General features: G+C 52.4%; 1 protein-coding gene across 2 annotated transcripts in view; it reads left to right on the top strand.

Moving 5' to 3' along the window:
• Positions 1–21619, top strand: part of Cdh4 (cadherin 4) — a 490043-nt gene that overhangs the window by 361429 nt on the left and 106995 nt on the right. For both annotated transcript variants that reach the window (XM_075963292.1, XM_075963293.1), the window contains exon 4: positions 13198–13368. In XM_075963292.1, the coding sequence (XP_075819407.1) occupies positions 13198–13368 (171 nt within the window). The remainder of the gene's footprint in view (positions 1–13197; positions 13369–21619) is intronic.

The raw sequence follows: 21619 nt of genomic DNA on the forward strand, positions 1-21619 counted from the left end.
TCATTGCCACGTCCACATGGTTCATCATCTGCTTTCTGTCCCCGCCCCCTCCCATGTCACGGTTGGTTACCCCATCCTGCAAATTGGGAGTTTTGTTCTTGTTTATGCCACTGAGGCTCCCATGTTGCCTGTGAGAAAATGGAAAGGGGAGTTCTTGCTAGGAATCAGTTCCAACTGTTCCTGGAAGCCACTGACAGAGTCCTTGTAGTCCTAAGGAGCTGTAGCCCTTGTAGGCCCCGCCCTCAATCAGTTCTGGAAGCCTGGTGTTCTAAAACCTAATCTAGACACTTAGAAGTTCACAGACTCTTACTAGAAGAGGTCTTGGGATGTAGACAGGATTGAATTTTTGTTACCAGACGCCCAGACCCAATTACACAGAAACTATATTAATTACAACACTGTTTGGCCTATTAGATCAAGCTTCTTATTAACTGAATCTTACATCTTTTTTATTAGTTTTTGTTAAGCTCTACATTTTTCTCTGCTCCCCTCCCTGCTTCTCCCCTCCCCCCTTCAACTCTCCCCCAAGGTCCCCATGCTCCCAATTTACTCAGGAGATCTTGTCTTTTTCTACTTCCCATGTAGATTAGATCTATGTAAGTCTCTCTTAGGGTCCTCATTGTTGTCTAAGTTCTCTGGGATTGTGATTTGTGGGCTGGTTTTCTTTACTTTATGTTTAAAAACCACTTATGAGTGAGTACATGTGATAATTGTCTTTCTGTGTCTGGGTTACCTCTCTCAAAATGATGTTTTCTAGCTCCATCCATTTTCCTGCAAAATTCAAGATGTTATTTTTTTCCTGCTGTGTAGTACTCCATTGTGTAAATGTACCCCACATCAGACTCCTACATCTTAAATTAACCCATTTCTTTTATTTTACCACAAGGCTCATGGTTTGATACCTCTTGCTTCTTGGACAGCTACATGGCATTTCCCTGACCCCACCTTCTTTTCTCCTCTATCTCTGCTTGGATTTCCCACCTTGCTATATTTTGCCCTGCCATAGGCCAAAGCAGCTTCTTTATTAACCAATGGTAATAGAACATATTCACAGCATACAGAGGGGAATCCCACATCATTGGGATCCTAGAATACTGAGGATGCAGTGACCCAGGTCTTTGCATATGTGATGTGAGTGCAAAAGAGACCTGGAGTCTGCCTTCAGGTTTGTGTAGGTCATGAAGCTTGTGTCTCAGAAAACAGTGAGAGATGACCCTCAAGGAGACTGGAAAATACCAGTTCCAGAGACAGTAAGCTGCAGTAGTGTTGGAAAGCTGTGAGGACTGCCACTATCCTTGGTGTCTTCCCCAAGAGAGGGCCTGTGACCTCAGACCACTCAACTACTCCACAGATCTGGGCTCCATGCCTGAGAACTAAGAGAGGCTTGTGGTCACTCGTGACTGCTGGCCAGTGTTGCTGGGAAAAAAAACTTATATGAAATGGATATAGATAAAACCACAGCCCAGAGTGCCAGGCCCCACTTGGCAGCAGTAAGATCCACCCGTGTCATAGCCCTGTGTGACCCATGGTATTGGGTCACTATGCTGTGAGGGACACAGGAGATGGACTTGCGTGTGTGTCCTCAGCCCCTCCCAGCCACTGCACTGTGACAGCCATTCAGCCCAGCACTGACCACAGCACTATCTCCAAGTCAGTGCAAACCATGAACTTCTGAGATTCAAACTTAGGTGACATTCGCAGAATTGGACAGTTTATAATCCTTTGGTTTGTGGTACGTGGCAGGGGGGACAGGAGGTCTGAGGACTTGCCTCCACGCCAGGCTCAGTCATAGGTACGGTTCATCCTTAAGTCACCTGCCAGTCACTCACGGTCATCAGGTCAGCTCCTGTGATTGCCATAGGCCCAGGGACAAGGAACTGTGTCAAGAGTCTGCCGAGATGCCGCCATCCTGTTCCTTACCTGGCCCATAACAGCATAGGCCGGTCTACAAAGTGAGGATGATGGCGTTCATCCAGTCACCCTGAAGACATAGGGACACACAGTGATGGCCCCGGCGTCTGGACTGTGGTCCCCGCTGGGCAGAGTGACCTGAGCATCCTACCCAGTGATGGGCAATAAAGGCCTAGGGGACGCCCACGGAGAAGATGCAGGTCCACACCACTGTCTCTTGCGGTGTTGTTCATCTGTGGCTTCCCATTCGAGGGGTGTGTGTGTGTGTGTGTGTGTGTGTGTGTGTGTGTGTGTGTGACCTCAGAGAGCCTGGAAGAGCCTCCAAGGGAGAGAGGTGACCATCCCTGCCTCGGCCTCCAGAGAAGCAAGGATTACAGGCCTCTACCTCAAGTCTCTTGATGGCTCTCTTCTCTTCCTCTGTCTTGTGTCTTCTGATTTTTGTGGCTTCCCCAGAACTCTAGATTCAACCTGTTTCAATAAGGAAAGTGATGTGGGTTTCCCACCACTGCCAAGCCGGTTGCTTTTAACTGAGAGAGATTAGAAAATTAGGTTTCTCCCCTCCCTCTTTTTCTCCCTCCTCTGCCCTTTTCCCCCCTTCTCTCCTCCCCCTCCCAGCGGAACATTGAGCTCTGTACATTTCTTTGCCTCTTCCTTTTCAGTGTAGCTCTGGAAAGGTTCCATTTTGCTTGTCTGCAAGCACACACATTTAAAATATTTAACTAGGCTTCTGTCCGCAGCCTGCTAGCTGGTTTCCATAGTAGCCAAGGAGCAGCTAAGGCAGAAGAAAATGGCATTTAACAAACACAAAATAAAACAACAGAAAGATAGCTTCACTCACAGAAAGAGCAAGCAGCTATTACACACACACACACGCATGCACACACGCACGCACACGCACACGCACACACACACACCTTTGCACGGATTCCCTCTGAAAAGGGCCCAGGTGGGCGATCAATGCCGCCCTTGCCTAGGAAGTCCGATGTAACTTAGAACCAGGAGATGTTAAAATTCCACTGGGATGTGCACAGAAGGTTTCCTGGGCAAGGCAGGGTGATATTTTGCCATCACCTCTATCTGGAAGGACAGTTTGGGCTCAGAGCTTCAGGGTAAGATACCTACTGTGCACAGGATATTGACTGAGGCAGCTTTTAATTCACTCATGACCATAATGTAGAATGGTGGAATCAGAACTGGAGGCCTGGGGTTGGAGCTCAGATTGTGTCCCTACGTTGCTGCTCTCAGTCCCAGCACCCTGGGTACTGCAGACAGTATGGGCTGTGAGTGCCAATACCCTTGGCACTGCAGACGGTGTGAACTGTGAGTCCCACCACCCTGGGCACTGGAGACGGTGTGAGCTGTGAGTCCCACCACCCTGGGCACTGCAGACAGTGTGAGCTGTGAGTCCCACCACCCTGGCCACTGCAGACAGTGTGAACTGTGAGTCCCACCACCCTGGGCACTGGAGACGGTGTGAGCTGTGAGTCCCACCACCCTGGGCACTGCAGACAGTGTGAGCTGTGAGTCCCACCACCCTGGGCACTGCAGACAGTGTGAACTGTGAGTCCCACCACCCTGGGCACTGGAGATGGTGTGAGCTGTGAGTCCCACCACCCTGGGCACTGGAGACGGTGTGAACTGTGAGTCCCACCACCCTGGGCACTCCAGACAGTGTGAACTGTGAGTCCCACCACCCTGGGCACTGGAGACGGTGTGAACTGTGAGTCCCACCACCCTGGGCACTGGAGACGGTGTGAGCTGTGAGTCCCACCACCCTGGGCACTGGAGACGGTGTGAGCTGTGAGTGCCAATACCCTCAGCACTGGAGACAGTGTGAACTGTGAGTCCCACCACCCTGGGCACTGGAGACGGTGTGAGCTGTGAGTGCCAACACCCTGGGCCCTGGAGACGGTGTGAGCTGTGAGTCCCACCACCTGGGCACTGGAGACGGTGTGAGCTGTGAGTCCCACCACCTGGGCACTGGAGACGGTGTGAGCTGTGAGTCCCACCACCCTGGGCACTGCAGACGGTGTGAGCTGTGAGTCCCACCACCCTGGGCACTGGAGACGGTATGAGCTGTGAGTCCCACCACTCTGGGCACTGGAGACGGTGTGAACTGTGAGTCCCACCACCCTGGGCACTGGAGACGGTGTGAGCTGTGAGTCCCACCACCCTGGGCACTCCAGACAGTGTGAGCTGTGAGTCCCACCACCCTGGGCACTGGAGACGGTGTGAACTGTGAGTCCCACCACCCTGGGCACTGAAGACGGTGTGAGCTGTGAGTCCCACCACTCTGGGCACTGGAGACGGTGTGAACTGTGAGTCCCACCACCCTGGGCACTGGAGACGGTGTGAGCTGTGAGTCCCACCACCCTGGGCACTCCAGACAGTGTGAACTGTGAGTCCCACCACCCTGGGCACTGGAGACAGTGTGAACTGTGAGTCCCACCACCCTGGGCACTGGAGACGGTGTGAGCTGTGAGTCCCACCACCCTGGGCACTGGAGACGGTGTGAGCTGTGAGTCCCACCACCCTGGGCACTCCAGACAGTGTGAACTGTGAGTCCCACCACCCTGGGCACTGGAGACGGTGTGAGCTGTGAGTCCCACCACCCTGGGCACTGGAGACGGTGTGAACTGTGAGTCCCACCACCCTGGGCACTCCAGACAGTGTGAACTGTGAGTCCCACCACCCTGGGCACTGCAGACAGTATGGGCTGTGAGTCCCACCACCCTGGGCACTGGAGACAGTATGGGCTGTGAGTCCCACCACCCTGGGCACTGGAGACGGTGTGAGCTGTGAGTGCCAACACCCTGGGCACTGGAGACGGTGTGAGCTGTGAGTCCCACCACCCTGGGCACTGGAGACAGTATGGGCTGTGAGTCCCAATACGCTGGGCACTGCAGACGCCACCCATCCTGCTTCTTCCCTCCGTGGCTCCTGCAGGTCTTGGGTGGAGTTCAGAGAGGGAGCCCATGGGCAGCCTTTCCTCAGAGACACCATGCAAAGCCCAGCTGTTGTGTCCACTACCTGGTGCTGCATGTCCTGCCTGACACGTGGCTCTGCACTCACCTGTGGGTGTTAGGTCACAGGTAGCCTTGCTGGGAGTCCTTGTTGGCACTCTTTCTTGCCGTGACCACTGCCTCGTCACTTCCAAGGAATCTCCCAGGAACAGATGGCACTTTTCTCTGGGATCGACTCCCAGATGGACACCTTGGAGAGGAGTGTGCATGTATGGTCTGGGATAAGGCATGGTTTTCACTTTCCACACCAGAAGGGGAGCAATTATTGATTTATTTGGGGACCATATTGTCTCATCTTCCCCCATTCCAATGTAAGTTGAGTTCATTCTTAATGCAGAAGTGGTGCTTCATTTTGACTATAGATCCATATCCGGTTAGCAACCTCAGAATGCTAGACTTTAAGACACAAATTATTTGTGCGACCTGGCATGGGGTGTGGTTCCATATTTACCTGTGTTTTGGAGGGAGCCGGGCTATTGAATTATGATCCCAGTGACACTGTGGGTGCCCAGCTGCAGGTAGAGCTGCAAGTGTTAGGAGCTGAATCCTGTGTGACAGCAAGGGCTGCTGGGTAAGAGGACGGAGATGCTAGTTAAGCAACTGATGACAGCTGGATGCTGGAGAGGCCGGGGAAGGAGGTAGAAAGGGCTCTGGAGATCCCAGAAGCTTCCCTACTGGGAGCACATCTGCCTGGGGCGGCAGCTAGAGGCCTTCCCCTCCCACATAGAGCCTGATGCATGCAGAATCCTCCAGTTGCTATCACTCTACTGAGCATGTGGTCCTACGCTGAAGGGCTGTGTCTGGTGGTGGAACCCAGGGAAAAGCCCAAGCTCTTCTGGCCATAGGAAGGCCACACGACTTTCGTGCCACCCTTCATCCCTCACCACACACACCTAGAGTTGGGAGTTGCCTGTGCCCAGTCCTCAGCCACCATTTAGCAGAGGCTGTAAGATGAGTCCACAGAGCTCCTGTGGTACACCCTGTACTACGCTACAGCTGTGGAAGGCAGACACAATTGCCGGGTTACATGGCTGGAGGGTTTTTAAAAATTGTTATAACTGTGCCTAGCATTTCTGTGTTATGTGTGCATGTGTGTGCTGGTGTGTGCATGTGGAGATTACAGGACAACTTTGTGGAATGAGTCCCCCCCTCTCCATCTTTACACGGGTCCGGAGAATCTATCCCAGGTCTCTAGGATTGCGCAGCAAGTGCTCTACCGACTGAAACATCTCATTGGCCCCTTAGACACCTTTCCATGGCAATGGTCATCAGCCCCCAACGCATGTATAACAAAACCCCAGGGACAAAAATTGGGGTTCAACATGAAAATCAGAAAAGCCAAACCACTAGAGAAGCCTTATGTCTACCAAGGCTGGGCGACTGCAGACTAAGCAGATTGAGCCTCTCTCTCTCTCCTCCCATTTTATATTCCCTCTAGTGCTGGGATTAAGGGTGTGTGACTCCCTAGTACTGGGATTAAGGGTGTGAGTCACCACCTGGATCTGTTTCTGCAATGATCTTGAGTAGCCCAGGGTGGCCTTGAACTCACAGAGATCCATTCGCCTGTTTCCCAAATCCTGGAATTAAAGGTGTGTGCCACCATTGCCTGGCCTCTAGTAGCTTCAACTTTGCCTCTGGTTTTCAGGCAAGATTTATTTATTAAAATGCAATAATGCAGTGACTTGGCTTTTCTGGTTTTGAGTTTGAACCCCAGTTTCTGTCCCTGGGTTTTATCATTTGTGCTTCAGCCCCCAGTGTCTTCATGGAAAGAAATTCTCTGATCTCAGGTCTCCCCCGTCAATCAGCTTTCCCTGCTCATCACAGCTCTGTCTGCGGATGGTCCCCACCTCTGCTCTCGTTTATTTTATTACTTTTGTGATGTGTGTGAAAGCCAGGGCCTCATGTGCTAAGAAAGCGCCCTACCACGGGGCCACATCCCAGTAGCTACACCAGGAGAGCTCTACCACGGAACTACATCCCAGTAGCTGCACCAGGAGAGCTCTACCACAGAACTACATCCCAGTAGCTGCACTAGGAGAGCTCTACCACATAACTACATCCCAGTAGCTGCACTAGGAGAGCTCTACCACGGAGCCACATCCCAGTAGCTGCACCAGGAGAGCCCTACCACGGAGCCACATCCCAGTAGCTGCACCAGGAGAGCCCTACCACGGAGCCACATCCCAGTAGCTGCACTTTTTTCACTTTTCATTTGCTACAGGACTTCGCTAAGACCTCAGATGGCTATTAAACTTCCAGGCCTCCTGCCTCGGACTAGGAAGTAGCCGAGACTGCAGGCCTGCACCACACACTTCCTCCTCTGCCTTTTCCATTGCAGGAGAGAAACCTTGGCTGGAGGGCAGGGCTTACACAAGTGTGCTCAGGTGAAAAGGCAGATCCCGGGTTTGTTACCATCAGCAATATTTACTCTCTTTCCTGATAGAATTTCCTGACCAGAAGACCTAGAGGAAGAAAATGGGGTAGCAAAAATACCCGCTCTCTGTTTTTTCCCCCACACACTCCCTTTATTCTGTGCCCAGTCAGTGTCTACTATCTGTTATGAAAATTAGAACTTCCGGTGCCTTGTGGAGATTGTGTGTCAGCATTGGGGGGTTCACAGGGTTGTACTGCCAACCAGAGACTTTCCCGAAGAGTCACATGGGTAACAAAAGCTGTCCTGATCATCTTGGTTTGCAATGGGCAGGAGTGGGCGGGAACCAGTTTGTAGTGGGTGGGAATTGGTTTACAAGTAGCTATTGATCAATATTTTCTCACAAGGTGAGGTTGGCAGTGTGACACCCTGACTTAAGAGGCTGTGTCCCAGGACCCTGCTGTGTGTCCTTTAAAAGTGGTGTGACCGCTTCTATAAGCTGCTTTTATTGAATCAGGAAGACTCAGACATATGCCCTTTTCTCAAAATTGGAAAGCATTTAAGGTGTTAAAGAGACGTCCACATGGTCACCCAGTTCCAGTTCCTGGGGAGCTGGGAGGCATCTGGAAACTTTGAAGCAATCTTGTATTTCTGCTGTTCTAAAATGTGACGTCTTCTCTTGGCAACAATGGGAAATTCTGTCCCTCAAGGGATTCTGCACAAACATCAAGGAGCCCGAATCAGTAGTCCAGTGCCTGGCACCCAGTGCCTGGGAGGTGGATAAGGTGGTTCCACCTGGGAACATCTATTTTCTAGGTCTTCTCAGTGTCCCTGTGCCCGCACGGCCTTTGTACAACTCTCCACAGTGCTGGGGCTGTGTACACTCAGTTAAGAGTCTGCACTGGGAGCATCGCTCTGTGTGAGACCCACACGGGCTGCAGGGAACCATGCGAAGTCCAGAGGCCTCGGGTAATCTGCCAGATCTCTGCGCTGCCATCAAAGGGAAATTTAGAAAATATTGATCAATAGCTACTTGTAAACCAATTCCCACCCACTACAAACTGGTTCCCGCCCACTCCTGCCCACTACAAACCAAGATGATCAGGACAGACCGGTACACACCTGGGACAGGTGTTCAGGCGCTTCCTATCACAGGTGCACCCTGTCACTCACACTGACCCGCGCGCCTCACCTGAGTGTTGCACAATTCACTGACTTTAAAACCCAGGCTCCTGCATAATTCCTCAGAAAGATGAGCAGGCTTGGCAACGGGGAACCGTGAGGAAAGGTCACTTCCTGCGTTGTATTCTAACCTGACACTTGATTGTCTTTAAAATAAAGTACAGTGAGTGTGGCGTGGTGGCCCAGACCTTTAATCCCAGTGCTCGGGAGGCAGAAGCAAGCAGATCTCTGTGAGTTTGAGGCCAGACTGGTCTATGTAGCAAGCTCCAATCCAGCCAAGACTATAGACTGAGACCCTGTCTCAAAAAAAAGTGATTATTTAAAACCCGCCCCAGATCAGTGTTGAATTATTCATTCGCCACGTGTGAATGGGGCCTGCAGGGAACTGACCCAGCTTCTTGCTAATGCAGAGCAGCCCTGGGGACCTCTCGGAGAAGCCACAGTCAATTACCCTCATGGTCCTGCTCAGAGAACCGGTCTCCTTTCAGGGGAGTAAGGCCTGGGTGGGACAAAGCCCCGGGCTCAGGGACAGGGGTGTGGGGTGACTGTATGGCCACTGTGGCCAATGCTTCCATCGTCTCCTAACACAGCTGCCAGTGAGCGGGAGCCTCTGCCTTCCAGGGGAAATTGTCAGGCCTCCATTGCATGCCTCCCTCTTAGCCTTTTAAATCCACTTCTCACCTCTCTCCTGAAATGACAACCTATGTGGCCTCAAGCTTGAGCATCTTGCCAAGGCCCACGAAGGAGAGGAAAGGAAAGGTGCTTGTATTTGAGATGGATTCAGGAAGAATCCATCTCAAATAGCTGGTCAAGAGGGACCCAAGACCAGCTGATATGGAAGGACTGCCAGTCCCCCATCCCACCCCCTCTCAGGATAAAACACACGCACATGCACACATGCACACACATGCATGCATACACACGCACACATACACACATGCATGCACACATACACACATGCATGCACACATACACATGCACACACACACACACGCCTGCACACACAGTATGAAGGACAGGGATACACATCCCACCAGTGGATCCTGCCATCGCCCAGCTCACAAGAGCACAGTATGCCTTTCGTCTTTAAAAGGCAGAGGATATGGCTTAGTTGTTAAAACACTTTCCTTGTACACATGAGGACCTAAGGTTAATCTCAGAATTCAAATTTGAAAGGAGGAGGAAGAAGGAAGAAGAGAAGGAGAAGATGAAGAAGAGGAAGAAGGGGCAAGCATGGTGGTGAAGCACCTGTGATCCCAACACTTCTGAGGCAGAAACTGGAGGATCACAAGTTCAAGGCCAGCCTGGGCTACAAGAGAGCCTAGCTCAAGGAAAGAGAGAAGAGGGAGGGAGAGTAGGAGCGGGTGGGGAAACCCAACAGAGGTAGGGCCATGAGACTGGCTGAACAGCTGGTGCCTTGGAGAAACCCGGTTCCTACATAATCCGCTGCCGCTTCAGCCCGAAGCCAGGAAGCAAGGGTTCAGGACAAGTGGGTCTTAGAATCTGGGATCAAAATGAGGGGAGACGTCCCGACTGCAGTAAACTCCTCTCAGACTCCCCTAAGGCAGGGAGAGGTGGGGCAGGGCTAGCTATAAGACTCTAGGGCGTGGTTCTCAACCTTCCTCATGCTACGACCCTTTAACACAGTTCCTCATGTAGGGCGCCATGATGCTGTCACTGTTATGAATCATAAATACCTGACGTGTAGAATACCTGGTATGTGACCCTGTGGGGATCGCCACCCATAGGTTGAGAACTGCTCTAGAGAAAAGCAGGTCCCGGCTCCGGGGATGCTGCAAGCCTGATTTCTCCTCTCTCATCACCCGCTCACCTTCCAGCTCCCCTGAGTCCAGCAACCAGGGCCATGGTGAGGCTTTCCTCTTGAAGCTGTATATCTGATGGCCACACTGTGGCCACACTGGCTGCGAGCAAGGCTTCAGTTTGGCAGCTGCTGCTTTAAGAAAAGCTGAGGTCAGCAAGAGCGTGAGGAGGTGGATGTGAGACAGCTGGTCCAGGCAGACACTCAAGACGCTGAGATGCAGAAACAGGCAAGGTGTGGCCTGTAGAGGGGTCCAGGCACGTATCCACGTGCACACACATCTGCCTATGTATGTGTGTCAGCTGCGCAAACGCATAGAGTCTCACACAGGTGTGTGGGTGCACTCTGCAATGCTTAGGAACAGCGACGAAGCTCACCTCTCCTTACCCATGACCAGCCACCATCACGAAGACACAGAGAGAAGAGAATCAAGATAGGGAGAATGTGCTAGGGAAGGAGAAGCATCATCCAGAACAAGCAGATTTCCACATCCGCGTTCCGCAAGGGCCCACATGTCTGGGAGAACGTGCCTTTCCCACCAGGCTGGCCGCTAATTGCCTTCGACGGTTTTCTCCCAGGCAGAAGCCTGCGCAGGTCTGGCATTGACGTTCACCAGATTTTGTTATTACATTCGTCTCGCAGCTCTAAAACAGTAGCAAATATGTGCAATTTATTTAAACAACACTGGGGAAATTAACGCCGCGCAAACGCTTCCTCAGCAAATGAAGATAAAGCCGGGTTTTTAAGCGGGTGTGTGAGAGGCTCTTGGAGCTTCCAGTCTACAATGCGGCCTTGGCAGCAGCAGCTACTATGAAAGAGACTCAGCTGTGTGAGGCAGCCTGGTGGGCTCTGCCTCACCACATTCTCAGAGCACTGGGGACAAGTCCCAGAGGCTGTCCTTCGGAAGAGGTCCAGTTGCTCACATCTGGCCAGCTCAGCAGATATGCTCTAAATGAGGACAGTCTAGCAGGTCCGGTGGCCGCAGAGTTGTGGTTTTAGCTGTTCCAGGGTCAGAGGCGTGAAGATCACAGGCCCAAAACCTGACTGAGCTATAGAGTGAGCTCCTCTCTTAAGATGAAGAAGAGGAAGGCAAAAGGGAAGGAAAAGAAGAGAGGAAGATGGGTGCAAATCGTATGCAGGTCATGGGATGGACGCTTCCCGTGGGTTATTCCTGCAAACGGTGACAGAGCCTAGTGCCCCACGCATTACCACCTGTGATTGTGTGCCCAGACCCATGAGGAGGTGCCACGGTGTCTTCCCAAGGTCTCTGCAGCTTGCTGGCCCTGAAGGGTGGCAGCAATCCCTTCCAGCAACTCACTAGTGGCTACCCATGACTACTACGGGTCAAGCCAGCTCCTTGTTCAGCAACAGCTGCTGCGGAAATGCCAAGTGCACCCTCCCCACCCCAGGACACAGTGCCTCACCCCCAACACCAGGCCTCCTGAGACCGACCCTGCCCACTGGTGGGCCAGCTTCTTTTTCAGGAAGTCCACCCTCCTACTCATGACCACAGTGTTGGAGTCTCCTGAGCAGTGAGTCCATCTTACATAAAGTTGCGGGGATGGCCCCAGTTAAAACTAGCTTCTGACTCACTGACTTATTCTCTCCCTGCAGCCCGGCAGAATCCCCCCAGGCCTCCAGAAGCCCGATCACCCGTGGCCTGGCTCCTGAAACCATGAAGCAGCAGCTAGTCTTCCATCCTGGCCAGGCCAACACGAGGGCCCCGTCCTGACCTAGCAGAACCACAGCAAACCCAACTTCAGTGGTGCTAGGCCAGAGCCCCACCCATCCACCCCACCCTGTAAACTAGGAAGGCTGCAGTTAGAGCCCTTGCTTAGCACACACAAGGCCTGAGTTCATCAGGTGAGCCGGCCCCTGGAACTTGTGAGCCTTGCCGTGAACGCGTGTGTCTGAGAACCAACAATGTCCTTCACTCAAGGACGCAATAGACAGAAGCATCCAGCATGGCCCGGAGCTGGTCAGGCCTGGTACTGAGGAGCAGGTGTCTCTAACAAGCCCCTTAGTATAAGCTGCAGGTGTGGGGCCAGCCTGAAATGCAAGGCCTGCCCCCTCCAGCTGCCAGCAGATTTAAAAGCCAACCGGGGAACAGGGAGACTTCTCTGGGACTTCCATGGGAATATGTATCTCCTCAACTCCACTGCACATCCCAGTGAATGCCACTCCACAGGACTCAGGACTCCAGAAGTGAGAGCTGGCACTCGGGAGGCTGAGGCAGGAGCATGGCTGTAAGTTCAAATGAGTTTCAAATCAGCTGGAACTACAACATTTAAAGGTGTCCGTCCACAGGATGGATGCTCAGGCTGTCTGTCTGTCTTCAGCTGACTCTGAGGCTGTCTGTCTGTCCATAGGGGGTGCTAATCCACGGAGTAAGTGCACAGGTTCATCCACATTGGAGATGAACTTTACCTTGTTGGTTTGGCAGGGGGAAGGGTGTGTATGTCACTTTAATTTGCGTTCTTGATTCATAGACGATGTCTACATGTTTATGGATGTTAGGTGCCTATTGTGGCATGTTCGGCACATATCGATGTGTGTTCTTTTCTTATTATGAGAGAAATTATTGATTTAAAAAAGCTGTTTGTATAGGGGCTAGCAACCCTTTGTGAGATTTCTTTCAGATTCGGTTGCTTAGCACAAAGCTGTGGGTTCCAAAAGAATTTAAAAACCAAAGAAACCCCTTCACTATGGTCCACTAAGGTGCTGTGTGGACTCCTTTTTGTGGTTTCCACTTCTAATTCCACAAAAAAAAAGGACTCACCCTTTTCCCAGTGTCCCCCACTCTTCCACACCAATAGGGGAGGACATAGACACTCCTAACAGGGGCCTTTGTGTAAAAGCCTGACCTGCTATCTCTCACTCTTCTCCCTCAGAAAGGAAAGACAGCAGCCCTGGAGCCCTCTCAGTCCCCAAAGGACACACTGCTGCCGTGGCCCCAGCACCAGAACTCCGGAGGGCTGAGGAGGCAGAAGCGTGACTGGGTCATCCCGCCCATCAACGTGCCGGAGAACTCCCGCGGGCCCTTCCCCCAGCAGCTCGTCAGGGTAAGTGGGCCCAGCTGTTCTTAAGGCTCGTCTGGGCAGGTTCTGAGGTGTGGGAGGCACTGTGCAGTAAAGAAACTGTGGGGAAACGTGGAGCCAAGGCCACTCTGAGGGGATGTTCTGCCGACTGGCCTCTCGGTTGCAGCGACTGCTCTTCAGAATTATTTGCTGCGCTGTCCTGTCTGTAGACGCTGGTGGTTCAAGGTTGTCCTTTGGCCTCTGACGCCTGCCTGTCTGTGATCTGATTGTGTTTTCCCCTTACACATCTGTGATGGCGGTCACGTGATGAAATGCAGGGATATGATCAAGGAGAAGCCCCATGAAAATGAGGGTTCTGGGGCTTTGCAAGAGTCACGAGAGGCCAGAGTATGTGGAAAGAGGCGTCTGTTCTCAGGCCAGCTCTATTGTTCGTTCCTTTCCTTGTAGTCCAGAGTTGTGTGTTTAGTGTGCAGATAGCATCAGAGCTCCCCGCCAGCTCTTCGTCACTACTGTCAGCCCCAGGGGGTTTCCTAGTCTATCCAAGAGGGGCAGAGGATTTATAGTAGAAACGCTGGCATTGGTACTGTGACACGCACCCAGGGACACTCCGTGGCAATGTCCCCTGCTTCTGCGCACACTCTCACCACAGGGGGCATGAGGCTTTCCTGGAGCTGCCTGAGTCAGAGCCAGGACCTTGGGGGCAGAGGAGGCTGTCCAGGAGGGAAACCCCACTGGGGAGCCTCTGCTCCAGGCTACTGACTCACCCACTGTCCACAATGGCTCCTAAGATGATGCTGAGGGCAGCCGTGTGGTCCTCACTCTGTGCACGAGTTTCAGCCCTCTCCAGATGGTGGCTGCTTCTGGCGATCACTGCAATGTCACCTACTGAAGGGTTTTCCCCAAGTCTTTCATTTTTATTATAAATCAATTTGTTCTGAGAGGGGTTTCATCCAGCCATGCCTGCAACGCAGTATTACACACCACATGGAAGGTGGCTATGATCATGGCTGCCAACACAGAGAAGTCACCTCCATGCGAACCTAGGCCATGGGGACAGCAGTGTGTCTTAGAGATGCACAAGGCCCTGCAGAGCCTCCTGAGCCTCATCTGGTGCAGAGAAAGATGCAAGGGGGGGTGGAGAAAGAGATGCCCGAGCCACCCAGCCCAGCCTCTCTTTCTTCCTCAGAGCTGGCTCGCTTTTCCGAGATGGCCCCGTCTGCAAATCTCTAATATCTCTAGGACACAGGTGTGAACTGAGCAGGACCCAGGCGGCATATGAACAGGAGTTGTGGCTATGTGCCCATCAAACCAAATTCTTGAAAGTAAGCAGCAAGCAGAAGCTCGATTGAAAACTCCCAGTCAGTCATCCCCAGCCTCCAGGAAGCTCTGCTCCAAGCTATTCCCATGGGCAGTGAGTGACAGGTGAGCCGAGGGCTCTGTTCTGCTCACATCTAAAGGGAATGTCCGGAAACAGGCAGTGGGGAAGGATCAGGAGCACTGTAGCATCCCCAAATCCTTGGCTCCACTCCTATTCTACAGACAGACCGGGAAAACATAACAAGACCACAGGATGCCCTTGTGGGCAGAGCCATACTGCAGAAAGAGCTACCTGTTTATCACCATGGGGACAGGGGTCAGCTGTCCTCTGCTGGGCCTGAGACCCGAACGGATGTGTCAGTGGTCAGGGATATGGCCAGGCATGGTTAGAACTGAGGGAGTGACCACTTCCTCCCACCAGCAGAGACCTGGGTCCACTATCAGCTGGAGACCTTTCTCAAGGTGTGGCTATTAGAGTTGAGCTCACAGCATGTCTGAAGATGCTGTGTGCATGGCTTTCCATAGGGATGGCTGCATATCAGGGGCATTTTCCTCTCCTGGTCACACAGACGTGGGAAAGTGTGTCTGGACACAACGGCAGGCAGTAGAAGCTGCCGGGTGGGCAGTGCCAGCTGGTGAGGCTTGGAAGTTGAGTTCCTAACTGGCAAGGAGAACAAAGAAACCATGGTTCGACTGTACACAGCAGCCTGCCTCATATACACACACATGAACACATGGCAACCCACTTCATATATACACACATGCACACATACAGAAACCTAATTCGTATATACCATCCCACTACCTACAAATATATATAAACATACACACACAGCCCACTTTATACACACATGTATGACCCACGCACACAAGCCCGTTTCAAACATCTACACATGTACGCACAACCCACTTTGTGCACACGTGTGCACATCAGCCCACAACATGCATCCATGCACTCACACACGTCACTCCATCTACACAACCACATCTGCACCGTGTTCTCTTTTTCTGTTCCCGACTCTCACAGGGTGCAGACAGCAACTCTGGGTCTACTCTGCGTTGTTCTATCTGCAGGAAGCCCGTGAGTTTTCTGTCAGTGCTCCAGGGCAGTGCTCCAAAAACCCACATAGGAGCATGAATGCAGCTTGATGGGCGGGCAGCAGAGCTGGCACACTCCGAGGTTCAGCTGGGATTAGCTAGTTCCGTGCTCGTTAAGGCATTTCATTCTGATAAAATATGTTAAATGAAAACGTGGGTGGGAGAAGAGGCAGAATGTTCTTCCCAAACCCCAGTTAATTGCCGGCGTTTTCCTTGGAAGGAATAGTGTCTCTTAAGTGCTCACTCTGCCGCACAGGGGACAGTCTTGTTGTCCAGGAAAGCCTGGTGAGAACAGTGGAGCCAGGAGACTAAGCCATGCAGGTGCACAGTAGGAGCTGAGCCATGGGGGTCCACATGAACTGAGTCACACCAGTCTATGGTGGAGTGTGGGCTGAGCCACACGGGTCCATGGCAAAGCATGTGGGGCCATGGCGGAGCGTGACTCCCATCAATGGGGCTGCTGAGTCGTGTAGGCTTCTAGCAATGTGTGGTATGATCTTACTGGTTCCATCCCACAGAGCTAGCCCACAGCCTCAGTTCAGGGTACGTGAGGAGTGGCAATGACCTTGGGAAGACATTACCCATAAGTCCCAGCCATCTTTTATCCTCAGATGGAGGATGTGTGGTTTAGAACAGAGTGTATTCAGAACCCCTTGTTTATGTGACAGGGTTCCCAGTTTGGCTCTGTTGAGAGGGAGTGGGCCCATTAGGAGGTGGCAGGCAGGGAGAGGCATTCAAGAGGTGGCCTTTGAAGGACACAGTGTCTTGGGTGACACTAGCATCCTCCAGACCACACTGGGCTATGAGTAAACAGTCTCCAACATCACACACTTTGTGCCACCAAGACCTAAAGTCATAGAGTCCATTGGTCACAGTCAGAAACCTCCAAAACCAGGAGCCGAAGTAAACCTTGCATCTTTATGGGTCAGTTATCAGGTGTTTATTACGGCAACGGGAGGCTGAGTAGCACAGAGGAGGGAACCATTAACAGCCCCTGAGCCACCCTGATAGCTCCCAGAGGGACTGTGGGACAGGGCATGGTTCCTAGTCCGATCCCAGTGCTGGCCTGGACAGCATGTGGCATCCCTTTTCCTTTTTTGGAGATTTGAAGGGAAGAATAGAGAATTCTCCCTTCCGTGGTAATCCAGAAGCACCAGCCATCAGCTTTCTGCTTGTCCCTCCCGATTGGGTTCCATGTCTCCAGCGGTGCTGATGGCGCCTAACGGGATGTCAGCACAGGCTTTGAAAGCTGCTCGCTGCTCTAATGTGCTCATGAAGTTTGACTGCTGGCAAGATCCAGGGGAGGATAAAACAGGACATGTAGAAAGAGGTCTATTCTGCAGCTGAATCTAATAAAAATTCAGAATTCGTTAACTGGGGAGGTTGTCCGCGGCGGCACAAATTGACTGGAGACAAGGAGGAGGAAAGTGGTGTTCTTGGGGACAAGTGGTTTAATTTTGGGAACTGATATTTGAGAAGACAGGAAGCCCTGCAAAGCAGTCCGTGGGGCCCCTGCTAGAAAAGGGGCCCCAGAAATAGCTGCAGAGGAGACTGGAGGAAGCTGCCACAAATGCACTCTGAGCAGGGACTGTGCCCAGCAGGTGACAAAGGCAGCGGCAGCATCTGCGGCAGAGGGCTAGGTCACCTGACCCAATGGTGACAGCCACAGGTAGCTTAACCAGATGGAAGCTGAGGGTTTCCTCCATTTCATGTGTATAATGTGCACGTGGGTGGGCATATTTGGGTGGGTGCATATGCACATGTGACCATTTAAAGACTAAAAAGGCAGGAGGGGAACTGGAAAGACGGCTCAGCGGTCAACACCAGCTGCTCCTGCAGAGGACCCAGATTCTCTTCCCAGCACCCACATGGAGGATCCCATAGTCATCTATAGCTCCTGTCCCATGGGATCTGACACCCTCTTGTGGACTCTCACATGGGAAAACACACACACACACACACACACACACACACGGGGGGGGGGGGGAATGGATGGATCGATCGATCGATAGACAGACAGACAGATAGGTGGGTGGATGGACAGATAGATTTTTTTTTTTTTTGGTTTTTCGAGACAGGGTTTCTCTGTGGCTTTGGAGCCTGTCCTGGAACTAGCTCTTGTAGACCAGGCTGGTCTCGAACTCACAGAGATCCGCCTGCCTCTGCCTCCCGAGTGCTGGGATTAAAGGCGTGAGCCACCATCGCCCGGCCTCAGATAGATTTTTTTAAAGGCAGAAAAAGCATGGAAGGCATGGTAGGGGCCAGGGAGAGACAGAGAAAGAGAAAGGAGGAAGGACAGGATGGAGGAAATGCTGGTACAAGCATGAGCATAGCACACAGAGAGACTCCCCCAAATGAGGTCTATGTCTGAGTTTGTCTAGCAAGAGACAAACTTTTATGTATTTGAAGATGGGGTGAGTTCCCTTTTACACCCAGAATTGACTGTTTAGCTACTGCAGGGAATTGGATAATCTAGAGAGAGAAAGGGAGACCTAGGAGACGCCACCCTGCTGGCCACTCCCTATCTTCTGAGATGCCCCAGAGATCACCCAGCAGAGCTTAAGTTCCCAAAGGGATAGGGCACCCTCAGACCCAACACTGCAGACAGAGAAGATGTCTCGGAGGACTTATGAGGTGACCAGGTAGTTATAGGACCCCAGGCTGCCCATTTTCACGGCCAGTCCACAGTCATCAGGAAGAGTGTCAACTCGATGGCCATCACCTTAGGAGTCCTGGTCAAATCATCTCTATCTTACTAGCTGTTGTGGCTTAAAGTGATGTGTTTGTGTGTCCAGTTGACAAGGGATGGACTTGTGTTAATTAACTTCCACTGTTAACTCAATTAGACTAAAACACACTCAGGGCTCTAGTGAGGTTGTCTGTGAGGGAGGTTCCAGAGAGGCTCAGCTGCCCTGAATTGGGGCAGAACCACCCACAAGCTGGGATACTGACCTGAGTAAAAAGGAGAAAAAGATCTGACACCAACATTCCCCTTCTCTTGACCTTAGTCTGCTAAGATGCACGCAAACAGCCCAAGCTCCTGTCACCATGCCTTCCCCGCCATGACAGACTGTCCCTCTCACACCCAGAACCAAAACAAATCCTTCTCTAAATCGCATTTGTCAGACACTTGGTCACAAAGAGAAAAGGGAACTAACATACTAACACTCCTACCGATGATAAACCAGGAAAATTCACTTGGAAGTGTCCCGTAGAGATATACTGGAGACCTTAGAAGAGAGAAAACAGTCCTAGGGAAGGGTGTGTCCGTGTGGCCTCTCTGGTTCTGCAGCAAAGACTGGACACAGCCCTCCTCATTGCGGAGTCTCTAGAGCAGTGTTTCTCAACCTGTGGGCTGTGACCCCACAGGGGGCACATATCAGATATTTACATTATGATTATAACAGTAGCAAAATTACAGTTATGTAATTTTGTAAATAATTTTATGGTTGGGGGTCACCACAGCATGAGGACCTGCCCTAAAGAGTGGCAGTGTTAGGAAGGCTGAGAACCACTGCCCTAGAGGAAGTCAGGCAAGCAGCAAGGGTGTGGAGCATGACACCACACAGCTGGGTGGACCTGCAGTCCAGAGGGGAATGCACGATGCACCTCTCCCCCAAACAGCGCCTGCAGACTGGACCCCTGGGAGGGGTGAACAGGGAGCCAGAGTCGAACACTTGCTGTAACTATCACTCAGCAGGAGGGACCCACTGCAAGGATGGCGGAAACAGCAATCCCCAGAGACACAGCCCAGTCCCAAAGGAAGCTGACACCCTCACGATGTGTCCCCTTTCACACCGTGTCCCCTGCTCCAGGTAGGAGTTCCCTCCGACCCTCAGGATGAGGAGGAGGAAGTAATTCTGAAAGAGCACCCCAGCAGACAGGACAGGACGTCCCCCTGAGCATCCCTGTAATAACACAGTGTGCAGGTCCTGCTGTCCTCGCCGAAGACCCAGGGACACGAAGAAAGCAGGGGCTCCCACCTCAGCTGCCCTGTGTTCTGTGATTGAATGGGCCATGTGAAAGGACTAAGCGGGCCTTTGTATGCGCGGTCCCGTCTGAGCAGAAAATGTTCCCTCTCCTGCCTGCCTTAGTGGCTATATTGATACCGCAGAAAGCTCCTTATGAAACGACAGCAAAATCAAATTGCCGCAAGTGCTCAGATAATTTATTGGAGAATATTCAATTAGAATACATTAATATTTTAGATTTCCATCATCAATCTACTGTCAGCGATTTAAAGCCATTACTGAGCTGCTGGCTGGAGAGGGTGTGTTTAGGTGAGGGTAGAGGCACCTACCCAAGTGGGCTCCGTCGTGGCTGGTAGCAGCATGAGAGGCTCACGGCGCTGGACCAGCTCTAGGGTGGAGGCCAGATGCGGTCAGGATGCCGGGCAGTGGGTGCCACTCTGGGTCACTCGGAGGGAAGGAGAGTAGTGGGACTCTATGGGATGTGGCCAATTCCAGGTGACCTCAGATCTTAGTGGATCTCCCGAGACAGCAGGGCCACCGGAGGCTTCTTTCATGGTGTTAAGGAGTTTCAGGTCTCGGGCTCTGGGAGGGTTTGAGGGAGGTGGTCACCTACCATCACTGCTTAACATTGCTGGGCATCACCACTTAGCCACGGGCCTGCAAAGGTCATGTGGTGGAGCCGGCTTCAGAGTCGTCATGGCTTCCTTCACATTTGGGAGAACAAGGGGCCACTGATGACAGACTGTGGCTTGAAAAGATATCCCCAACCAGAGGGGACAGGCGACAGCCACCCTGCCTCTAGGTGGCCAGGAAGGAGCCCAGCAAGTCCTGTGGGGGCAGAAGGTGTAGGCTGTCGTCTATGGCTAGTGACAGGGGGAGGCCCAGCCACACGAGTTCTATGTCTGCGGAGGAACGCTGCAGCAGGGCAGATGGTCTCACTAGTGAGAGTGGAGGACCAGCAGGCAAACAGCAAAGTTTCCTTCTCCCATGTCCTTCTATCCGGGCTGCCCCCAGAGATGCCACCCATGCGTAGGGTGGGTCTTCCCACATTCAAATACTGTGATCAAGAAAATCCCTCACAGCTGTGCCCAGCATCCAGCTGGAGTCGAGTGGATGACTGAGATGGCAAACCCTCCCTCACAACCTGGCCTGGGATACAGGTGACCAAGCGTCTGACCCTATGGATCTGAGGTCAAGCAGCCTTGTTCTAAGCTGCATGAGATATCGGGCGTCTCATTTCATTGTGGCCGAGCTATGCCTTGGCACCTCCATGTCAGGCATCTGGGGTGCCCTATCATGACCACGGGGAAGCTGGGAGCAGTTGTGGGGGCATGGGCTCTGCTCCTGCTGCACATCTATCCTGCACTGCTTGCTGTGTGACACACCATCTCTTATCATTGTGACCAAATACCTGGCAGTAAACAGCTGGAGAGTTCATTCCGGCTCGCAGTTGTGAAGATCCGTGGTCACGGTGGCTGGAGCTCGGAGCAACTGGCCACACTGCGTCCACAGTCAGGATGTAAAGAGTACAGCACTCTGGTGCTCCTCCCACTTCTCATTCCTCTTCAGTCTGGAACCTCAGCCCATGGAAACCGCCACCCACAGTCAGCATAGATCTTCCTCCTCAGCCAGTCCTCTCTGAAAATTCCCTCACAGATATTCGCAGAGCTGTGTCTCCTGAGAGATTCCAAACCCAGGTTGGCAGTGAAGGTTGAGCGTTGCACTGTCCCTGTGCCTCAGTTTCTCCCCTGGTCCCATGGGTTCTCAACACCTCTCACCTTGGACAACGGCTGCTCATTGGGCCATGCGTGGATCTTTGGCTTGTGCAAACCTACCTGCTCCTTTGCCAGCTACTTCCAGACAATTCCACAGCCACGTGAGAGCCCACA

This window comes from Microtus pennsylvanicus, chromosome 2, assembly GCF_037038515.1.
Source record: "Microtus pennsylvanicus isolate mMicPen1 chromosome 2, mMicPen1.hap1, whole genome shotgun sequence".
Taxonomy (NCBI): Eukaryota; Metazoa; Chordata; class Mammalia; order Rodentia; family Cricetidae; genus Microtus; species Microtus pennsylvanicus.